This window comes from Harmonia axyridis, chromosome 5 (assembly GCF_914767665.1).
Source record: "Harmonia axyridis chromosome 5, icHarAxyr1.1, whole genome shotgun sequence".
NCBI classification, from domain to species: Eukaryota; Metazoa; Arthropoda; class Insecta; order Coleoptera; family Coccinellidae; genus Harmonia; species Harmonia axyridis.
In genome coordinates this window covers 206,780-216,947 of record NC_059505.1, presented here as the reverse complement: position 1 = coordinate 216,947, position 10,168 = coordinate 206,780, and the positions used below count along the sequence as shown (strand labels likewise).

The following is a 10,168-nucleotide window of genomic DNA, read 5'->3' as shown; positions in this document are numbered from 1 at the left end:
TATGCTTTTTCATTTCTGATAGTATACCTTTGAAAACCTTTGAATAAAAACAAATTATAAACAAAAAAATTACTGTTGTAATTAATAAGAACATATTAATGAATGCTAATAGCAGTAGTGAATGGAATTTGATGCTAAAATATAAAGTTCAAAACAAATTCTGTATGAAAACTAGTTCACAATTGCATTCAAGAATTGCTTAATTGGTTTCGTTTCAAGAGAAGTAAAATTTGCTGGAAAAAAAAACCAAATTATACGAATTTCTAATCATCATCAAAACAATTTTACTAAAAAAATTGCACTATTGGGAAAAATGAAAAAAATAAATTTAAAAAGACCCAGTTCTCCAGAAACGATTAATAGGCACTTGAACTTGGGACACCTTGTATGTATACCTAAAATGAAAAATTATTTCAATCTGAATAATTTTCGGCATATAGAAGATTACATAAAACTTTGAAAAAATCTATTTAAAAAATATATATATTGCTATTTGTGCGTTATTATGGCTTGTGTTTAGGTTTATCTTTTTCAATCTTGATGGTCATTATTTCTTTTATAGCTGGTGGTGTAGGAGGTCTTGTTAAGGCAACTGGCTGTGGCATTATCAGATGCTGATACACAGGAATCTAAAAAAATAACAGATTAAATTATGATGTAGCTGTAGCTTTCAAATTATTTCAAATATGTTTCGAATTGTAAATATTTCACCATCAGAAAATGAACTCATTCGGATAAACAAAGTACATTTTTTTCTTTCGCTGAATTTTAATTGGATTTCATGGAATATTTCCATAAATACCGTTTAGTGATTTTTGCATTGAAAAAAATTGGTTGGCAGAACTGTTTTCTGTATCACAAGTTTGACAGATAATAGATAAATCCGTGACAGGAGAATTACGAGTACCAACATATAATAATGAAATATACCCATGAAATCTGTGTGAAACTGAGATATTCCCGCACGAGTTTATTCTACAAGGTATGGCGGTACGGATTTTCCTTCAGAATTAGGGGAAAATACTCACATATGCGAAGGAAGAATCGAATTTGATGTCTGGAGGCAAGGCTGATCTATCTGGAAGTTTGAAATGATGACCTAATATTGGTTCTTCCAATCGTTTGCCGTAAACTTTGGAATAATCAACCGCAGTTAGTTCTCTAGCGGCTAGCTGCGCCAGCTTCTTCTTAGACAGCTGCTTGATCAGCGTTCCACCTCGTAATACCTGAAATATATCCGTTTTTAATGAAACCGAAACATGAGTAATTCTCTTATCGAAAAATAGCATAGAACAGTAAATTACTAACTCTGAATGTCGTAGAGCTTGCTACTCGTTTTATATCTGGTGGTTCGCTGAATTCAAAATTTTGTGGTGGTTTAACTCCAACTTCTAGCTTTTTCCATTCTTTAAACGTTCCTATAGTCTGAATGTAACGACCTCCAATGGTCCACATGCGAGCACTGCAATCTGTGCTGCACCTGTAGAAAGCACTCTTTTGAAAAATACATCAGAATAAATTCAGATAGAAACAGAGTTTCTGAACTAATGTGCCGGCTGTCAGAAATTAGGGTTTCTATGGTAATTCAAGCAGTTGGCAGCTAATTTCACACTAACGGTTAAATTTAGTTAACCGGAGGTTTACCAGACCAGGCAAAATTTCATAAGGTATCTCTTTTTCATTAAATGTGGTTTATTTCTCCTTAGGATCTTGACATGGGCAGAGTTCATTTAGGATATTATGAACTACTTTTGATTCAAGTAGTAAGTATACCTACTAATCAGGAAATTTTTTTGAATTATTATACAACCAACTATGAACATGTCTAAGTTGAGTATCTCAGAGAGATGATTATTTACTGCAACCTAATAGATATAAGGACAAAAATAGATTACGTTATGAATATTTCAGCTTCGTCAATGAAGATTATTCCAGAAGTAGGCATCCTGTGACATCTTATGCTGTTGAGTAGTAAAGGTTCGGGCTGATTTGTAACAACACGTTTGGCTCTGCCAACGAATACATCTCTCCATAAAAATGGGAACATCAATCTGTATTTCGGCATGAAAACCCGTTTTTTGTGCGGTGTGCAAAAATTGATGATCAACCATACCTTCACATAGCCCACCGAGGTTCCTGAAATTGAAAATTGTGGCATGAGACATATCAAAAAGTAAATAAACACTACATAAAGAGTAGGCAGAATAATACAAACAATCAGACTAATGGTTATTGTTTACCTGTAAATAGATATTCGTTGTCTTTGCTTGAACACATAGAGATAACGTAATCTCCAGCCTTATGAACAGCCTGAAAGGAAGTGATGAAGTTTCCATTCGTATGGTGCGACCACATCTGAACACTACCATTCTCCAGAGAAACGAGCAGAGTCCCTACGTTCGGTTCAGGCTCCCTGAACTCCAGGAATAACATACAGTGAACAGCCAATTTTCTCAAGGGAACGCATTCCTCAGGCACCATAACCATAGAGAGCTTCTTCGCACCTAGTATATCTGAAGAAAAGTTGATATTTCAGTTTTAACACTTCCATCAAGAGATATGAAAAGTCTCCTGACCAACTCACTTCTTCCCATGATGGTGCCTCTCTTGGCCATTTTGATCTTCATCTCGTCAGTAACAACAGATTCTTTCTTTGCCTGCATTACGCTCTTCCTGGCTTTCTTGCTCACTGTAGCCAAAACGGTCGATTTCTTCCTGTCTTTCACCACTTTATACTGAATTTTAATTCTAGTCGTAGGATCCGAAACATTGAACTGTTTGTAGGCTTGCCCAGTTTCCAGTCGCCACAATATCAGTTCACCGTTGTAGGTGGCAGTGGCTAAAGATTGAGGCACCCTAACAACAGCCGAGCTTATGTCTTCCTTGTGGCGCAGATCCCAGTTCTTGCAGAACACGCCACCAGGTCCTACAGCGGCAGTGCCGTCGGCAAATTCTGTTACTCTTCTGTTCCAACCTACAGCCATCATTCGACCTTTGACCTAACCAAAACACTATAAAGCGTTCGAGTGTAAAACTTCAACCAGATGGACCAAGAAAGTTATTAAATGCCATTAAATGAGAGTTAAGGGACTACGGGGTATAGGTTATTGAAAGATGAACTGGTATCTTGGACAGAAAAAATCTTGGTTATGTTGTTAGCAATAAAAATCAATAATAGACTATGCATCTCGCATTCATGAAGAAATCTCCCAACAAACTTAAAAAGCCATAAAGAAGGCTATATTACTCAAGGTTTGCATTTGAACGAAGACAAAATAGTAGATATAAATTTTCACTCACCCAAACCACAGAAGTAATCTCCTGCCCACTGCCAACATTCATGTTGCGCAAACAAGTGCCAGTATTAAAGTTCCAAACTTTCAAAGTTCCATCGTGCGCAGCGGTTAGAAGCCTTTGGTATCCAGGATCGAAAGCTGCAGCAGTGATTTCTATAGGAAGGTTCTCGCCATGCAATAATTTTGTATGGGCGTCTTTTACCACGCACATTCTCCTTCCATCCCAGGGGTTCCACACTATGATGTAGCTATCCAGTCCACAGGTAACAACTAACTGTGGATAAATGATGAATTAGGTAAGATACGATCAGATTTCTTTATTCACATTCTTAAGAGGGTTAGGTTAGGTAGTTTGCAGATTTAAGGGTGAGTTTCATTACACCTTAGACCTTATGGTCTATTGTGCCCCCATCAGAGCTGTTCTTGCCACAGATAGGTTCTAGGCCGATGAAAGGAGTTTGTGCTCCTTTCTTGGCATCTTTATTTATCATACTAAACAGGCCTAGTATTTCTTGCCTATTTTATTAGGTTAGGTAATTACATGATCATTTGTTTACTCACCTTGTAAAGAGGATTATACAAAACCACTGAAACTCCACCGACATGCGTGTTACCATCAGTATGTTCCCCATCTTGCTTTGGACTCAACGGAATAATAGCTATCATCTGACTGCCGATGATCCACTGTCTGCTCTCAGGATTATACAACGTTGCCAAGTCGCTATATTCCCCCAGTTCAGGAGGCAGGCCCAGGTATGTCTGGAGACATACCTGATTTGCCACATCCCAAACCTTTATGCATTTGTCCCTGGAAAGGGAATACAAGCGTTTCCCACCATCTTGTAGCACCATGTGTACTATTCCAGTATGATGACCGTAGAGGATGGCGGTTGGTTTGTTTCGGACGAAGGGATTCCAAATTCTAACCAAACAGTCTGGACCGCCAGTAGAAAAAAGATGAATGCCTTCGACAACGCTAAAACACCAAACGCCCTTAGGGATCTTGTAGGTGTAGTTTTCTTTCGCCCCGGTGATATCTTTCATGAGCATCGCCACTTTTGGACACGATGCGCACGATACAATGCTGTGCAAAGTAGGATACCAACTTATCTGCCTTACAAAGTCTGTATGTTGTCTTCCGAAATCCACATACCGGAAACCTTCCACTTGGTTCCGTATGATTTTTTCGAAACGTACGCTTAAGAGAGGTATACCAGGGGTGCTTTTAAAAGGTCCTCTTCCAGCTGATTGGATGTATATCACCCTGATGTTACCGTGGAGATCTCCAAGCAACAGTTTAGATTCCTCGTTAATATTTTGGCTAAAAACGTAGTGCATAGCTGCTACTGCGTAATCTATCGAGGAAATCATGACCCTGAGTTCGAATTTTCTGGCTGAAGTATCATAAAATCTGAGGTCTCTCTCCGTGCCTGCCGTGCAGACTATGCTGACGTCAGGCATCACCACCGTGGTTAGTACCCAGGTCGGTGATACCTTCAATAGGATGCAGGAAGACTGCACCTGTCTTTCGTGCTGCATATCCAATGACCAGTAATTGATGCAACCGTCCTTGCTGCATGTCATGACGCTACCGTCATTCCAACTTATGGTCCTGTCAGGTCTGACAGTTGGGGAGTATGCTATGGTGTTGACAGGATGACGATGCATGCTCTTCAGCATGGTGGGGGGAGATGGGATTGGAGGTTCCAAGGACTCGTAGCCTATTTGTATCTCTTTTTGTTGGAAGGTCAGTATCAGGAAGGATATGAATTCATCCCATGTCACAAAGCCATCTCTGGAATGAAACGAATATTCTTCAAATGGGCCTAAGTTGAAGCAAAGGTTTCAAATGAATAAGGATTACAATCTTCCACATCTAATGGGTCTTTTGATCATGAGAATGGTCATATCTCCTTACATTACCAGGCAAATGGAGGAGAAATTTGTAATTAATAAATTGTGTTTATCCTGAAAGGTCAATTAAGTTTATATCACTTCTAGAGTTGAATTTCGTTATCTAATACGATTTCAGAGGTCCAACACTAAAAATAACTCAAAAGGGCCTTGAAAGACATTTAATCAACCGTCTCTGAAGTCTACCGAAAAAACTGGATAGTTTCTCAAAGAATCACCTGGATAAGTTTATTTTGTTGAAAAGTACACTAAATTCTTCGTCTGGATAATCAACTTTTGCCACCCTCCATAAAACATCTTTCAGCTTTTCCTCGTCAAGTCTTCTTCCTTCTTCTCTATCGAAGAAAATTTGAATTCTCAGGAGTTGCTGCTCATCTATGAGTTCCAGTAATGATTTTCCCACACTTAACGCCATAATAATATCCCACAATGGTTTAGTTCAAATTGACATCAATCAATGACAAATCACAAAAATAATTAAGAATAGGCATGTTGACTGTACATACAAATTGGTGGTTGCGCTAATAATTTTCTCTTTACTATTAATAGAATTGTGCTTCTATAGATTGTGGTTGCATGCCTCTGCATTTATTCAGGTTGCTCTTGTCCTTAGAAGCATCGAATTTTGTTCAATTTTCTTTCAAATTTGTTCACTAAAATTCTAAGTTCTTAAATTGATCTAAAAATGAAAATGGTGAAATTTTAATAGAAAAAAATAACAGTTTATAACAACATATTTGGGTTCAATACAAGTCATAAATTATTTTTTCAATATTATTTCTAAGTTCATATTGGTCTCCTCCATATTATCCTCTAAATTTTTGGATGTTAGAAAATAAGCCTTCGCCAAACTTTTGCGTCCCATTTTCTGATGTAAAACTGCCAAGTTGTTGAAAGCTGCCGCATGGGTAGGATCTGCAGTTATACATATATTTAGACAAAGAATTGCCAGCTCTAGGTCACCAGCTGCCTGAAAAAAATGAATAGCATTTGAGGAAAATCAACACTTTACTACTACAACAGCTTCAAAAATGATAGCTGCCAAAATAGCGAGCTATTCAAAATGGAACCTCTTATTGGAAAACCCTTTTCAAATGTCCTTGTCTCATGAATAAAACTACTTACTAAAGCTGTATGAGCTAAGTTGTACCAGACTTCAGCTTTGATTAGAGGGTCTGTTGCTAGATCAAGTGCTCTTTGAAAACAAGACAGCGTCAAGTCCAGCTGTTGAGAAAAGAGACAACAGAGTCCAAGGTTATTATAGAGTTCAGCAGAATGTGCTCCCATCGCCAAAACTCTCCTAGAAAATAATTCAATTGTAGAATAAATCGTACAATATCAGTTCAATTTATTCTTAACGTACAAATATGTATATGAAATATTCAAATAGAAACTCACCTATAATATCTTAGAGCCAATTCTGGCTGGTTGTTGTAAAAATGATACATGCCAATACAAGCTATAGATTCTGTGTTCATCGCATCTTCTATGACAGCACTTCGGTAAAGTTTGATAGACATTGCGCTGTTATCTAAGGATTCATACAACCTGGCCATTTCCACCAGAAGTGATACATCATTTGGAAATACTTCTAAGCCTGCGTTGCAGATTTCTAATGCAGATAGCGGTTGATCTGGAAACAATACGTGATTTTGGCATGCTGTGAATTTTTTTTTGTAGAGGTTTTCCAAAATCCTCCAAGGAAATATCAATTATCGGGCAAGTATTCAGCAGCATTTGAAGATATGGACCAACAATAATAGTACAATTCCAAATCAATATATTCTCAGCTCAGGCCTTAACCTTTGTATTGAAGATGAAGATGTATAATTTTATATATTTTTGGAATTACCTAATCTCGTGTATATTCTGCTCAGTCTGATGAACGTTTCCACATGATGTTGTTGCTTCAGAGCACTGCGCAACTGTTCTTCCGCTTCCCTTGGCAAACTCAAGATAACATAACATTTAGCCAGCTGGACTTTCCACCACCAGTCTTTGAATTCACAGTACTGAGTTGCTTGCACTGCCAATTCCATCGCATTTCTAACGTCACCCTCACAGTAAAACAAATATTCGAAAAGTGGTTTTGACAAGCAAGTATTACTTGCGTATTTGCTGATGTTCAACCTAGAGACTTGGATGAAAGGTCCATCTTTCTGGGATAGCATGGCTGCTGTACCTATTCTAATAGCACGGGAAGATTGACTGGTCAAAGGTCGAGCCGTTTTTAAAGCCTCTAATGTCGAGCCAGGTCTTTTCTGCGTCCCTGGTCGAATGATGCCAGTTAAGGGTCTTCCAGTAGCTGTTCTTGGTCGAGCACTAAAATAAGAGATGATTTGTCAACTTGAAGGGGTATATCACATTATAGAAAATCACTTGAGGGCTGACTGAGGTATTGAGAAGGATAAATTGAATTAGAAAATAACTGGATTAGTTGAGCGTAAATTTTGACCAATGAAGATCTTTTTTAAGTGGATATATTTGAAGTAGATCAGAAAGTCAGTTAATCCTCAAAGCAGCTGCGACTTCAAAAACTAATAAGGATTATTAAATACTCACAAAAACGCACAAAAAAGCTAGAAAAAAGTCCTGCTTCTTCTGAATTTTCGTTAGATGTGGCAACGTCGCGATTTTCTTTCGAGAATAACTTATCTTTCTTCATAAGTTGAACTAAAGCAGATGTTTAAAAGAATACGGAATTGGACTCTAAAGTTTCGAGATATATCACATGCTCTTTGGAGACCACATAATTGTACAGGGTGTCCCAACATTGACGCACGCACTCTATTACGGGCGATGAAATTTTCGAATTTTTTTTCGACACATCATCATTATTGCTACATTCTCAAATTGTTTGGAAATACACAGAGTGTACCAAAAAAGTGTAAATGACCGAAAATTTGTTTCTTCTTTCTGTTTTTCATTGAATTATCAAATTTCATGAAATAAATGAACCAAAATTTGTTTGAACTTTCATTTGCATAATAAAACTTACCTTTTTTGAGATATTTAGATTTTTCATAAACTGAAGGGCATTGGAAAAACCCAATTCGAAATGAATAAATTCACTTGAATGAAATTTTGAAAGTGAATGTACTAGAAGAACGGAGGTAAGTACTGCCTTCTTGATAATCACCGAGAACTTTACTGGGTGTTAAAAATGAGATGATTCATTGAGGACTTATTCAAACATTAATATTGAGCTTATTCTAAATGACACACCCTATATTTTATTGTATCATTTGGTAGAGAATTTTTGGAATATAATAAAATTTGCTACCTATTAAAAAAAAATTAAATACAGGGTATGCCATTTGGAATAAACCCGATATTAACGTTTGACTGAGATGAGCAATGAATTGCCCCATTTTGAACGACCAGTAGAGTTCTCAATGATTATCGAAAAGTCAGTACTTTTTTCTATTCTCCCAGGAATCCCTTTCAAAATCTTATTCGAATTAATTTATTTATTTTGGAGTTATCGTATTTTACCAATATAGGTATAAAGAATCCAAATATCTCAAAAACGGTTAGTTTTAAGCATATGAAACTTAGAATAAACCTGGGGTCGTTTTAACATTGTGTTTCGTAAGAAAGAACATATCTTTGGTCATTTGCACTTTTTTGGTACACCCCGTGTATTTCCAAACAATTTGAGAATGTAGCACAAATGGAGCCTAAAGATACTGCGTCGAAAAAACCCTGTATGAATAGGTACGACAGAAGGTGGATACATATAAACAAATCTTCACGTACCTAGCTAGGTACATATTTACTATAATTTTGGTTAAAAATGAAGTTGTTCACGTAAAAAAAGGTTGTATTCAAGACAACAAGAGCATCAGAGTTATCTATGATCAAAAACGTCTTTAGAATAATAATTTTCTGAAAAGGGTGTTCATTGTTGACTGCACATATTTCATTATACTCAACCTGAAAGGAATGTTGTTAGAAGTCGAGGGTATGGAAGTTTTTAGTGACGTCCCTGGTCTGGGAGCCGTTGCAACAATATTCGTGTCGAAAATATCACTTTCCAGAGCATCTTCGGTTTCAATATCGTCAACGTATACTCTTTGAGTCATTGCTCGCATTTTCAAACACCAGGCTGCTTGATCCAAGGGATGCAGATCTAAAATTTCCGTACATTTTTCTATGCATTTATCGTATTTTTTTCTTCGAAATAAACTGATAGCTTCGTACATTCGATCCATGCTAGTTGGCGACTGAAATGTTGATGGAATTGGTTTGAATTCACGGTTGCCTGGCAACCATTACGAGGCACACGCATAGAAATGAAATGCTAAATAATTTTACCTACTATTTTGCAGATTATTATGAGGAAAACAGTTAATACTACGAAAGATATTTTTTCTTACTAAACACAATTAGCATGACGAAGAAGGTATATTATTTTCGCATCTCAATTCGTAAATAGTTATTTTTTTCTCTTGAAAATCATTTATGAAGCTTCACTTCAATTATGTTCACATACTGTTTTCAAAAAGTGGATGTATTGCGTTTATTGTTATAATAAAATATGTATAAGTATGTTCAAATTCAGTTCGTTTTCTGTCAGATAACAAACTCAAATTGCTGAATCAATTGTCGATCAAAGTTAAATTAAATTGGAATGGGAAGTTCCTAACGCATCCATTGAAAGAATTATCAAATTAATAAAAATTCACAGAAATATTATTTAGGGCATGTTGAATATTCGAAGTAGGTAGATATTCTAATGTATATTTAACAGAATTGAGCAATGAAAAATCCATTACTTTTAATCCATGTAAAAGTGTTCAAAACATGCTCTAATTTTGGAACGACTTATCATGATTTGTGGAAATTATTCCACCTTATTTGTCGTTAAACTTATCAAGGAATATATATTGTTTTTTATTTAATTTTCTTCATTTGTTGTGTTCTACTTTTAAAATAATCATATATGTTGAGTTGAT

The 10,168-nt window shown here is 36.3% G+C and overlaps 2 protein-coding genes across 2 annotated transcripts; both read right to left on the bottom strand.

Annotated features, from left to right (window-relative positions):
* Positions 1-449: 449 nt before the first annotated feature.
* On the bottom strand, positions 450-5,671 carry LOC123680013 (WD repeat-containing protein on Y chromosome-like). Its single transcript, XM_045617644.1, has 9 exons — positions 5,429-5,671; positions 3,858-5,091; positions 3,301-3,570; positions 2,585-2,999; positions 2,241-2,513; positions 1,896-2,136; positions 1,309-1,480; positions 1,029-1,226; positions 450-629 (listed from the first exon to the last, which is right to left on the bottom strand). Exons 1-9 carry the CDS (start codon positions 5,623-5,625, stop codon positions 504-506), a joined length of 3,126 nt encoding a protein of 1,041 aa, XP_045473600.1. The 5' UTR covers positions 5,626-5,671; the 3' UTR covers positions 450-503.
* Positions 5,672-5,902: 231 nt separating this feature from the next.
* On the bottom strand, positions 5,903-9,426 carry LOC123680226 (tetratricopeptide repeat protein 8). The gene is made up of 5 exons (XM_045618018.1): positions 9,147-9,426; positions 7,063-7,532; positions 6,609-6,843; positions 6,336-6,510; positions 5,903-6,180 (listed from the first exon to the last, which is right to left on the bottom strand). Exons 1-5 carry the CDS (start codon positions 9,422-9,424, stop codon positions 5,971-5,973), a joined length of 1,368 nt encoding a protein of 455 aa, XP_045473974.1. The 5' UTR covers positions 9,425-9,426; the 3' UTR covers positions 5,903-5,970.
* Between the last annotated feature and the right edge of the window lie 742 nt (positions 9,427-10,168).

Bases quoted from the DNA above. Each gene is read 5' to 3' on its own strand.
- LOC123680226 (XM_045618018.1), bottom strand. From the start codon at position 9,424: ATGGATCGAATGTACGAAGCTATCAGTTTATTTCGAAGAAAAAAATAC. The intron at 6,844-7,062 runs GTAATTCCAAAA...TATTGTTTCCAG, and splicing joins CAGAATATACACGAGATTAG to ATCAACCGCTATCTGCATTA. The intron at 6,511-6,608 runs GTGAGTTTCTAT...ATTATTTTCTAG, and splicing joins TTGGCTCTAAGATATTATAG to GAGAGTTTTGGCGATGGGAG.
- LOC123680013 (XM_045617644.1), bottom strand. From the start codon at position 5,625: ATGGCGTTAAGTGTGGGAAAATCATTACTGGAACTCATAGATGAGCAG. The intron at 3,571-3,857 runs GTGAGTAAACAA...ATTTATCCACAG, and splicing joins TGTATAATCCTCTTTACAAG to TTAGTTGTTACCTGTGGACT. The intron at 2,137-2,240 runs GTAAACAATAAC...TTTCAATTTCAG, and splicing joins CAACGAATATCTATTTACAG to GAACCTCGGTGGGCTATGTG.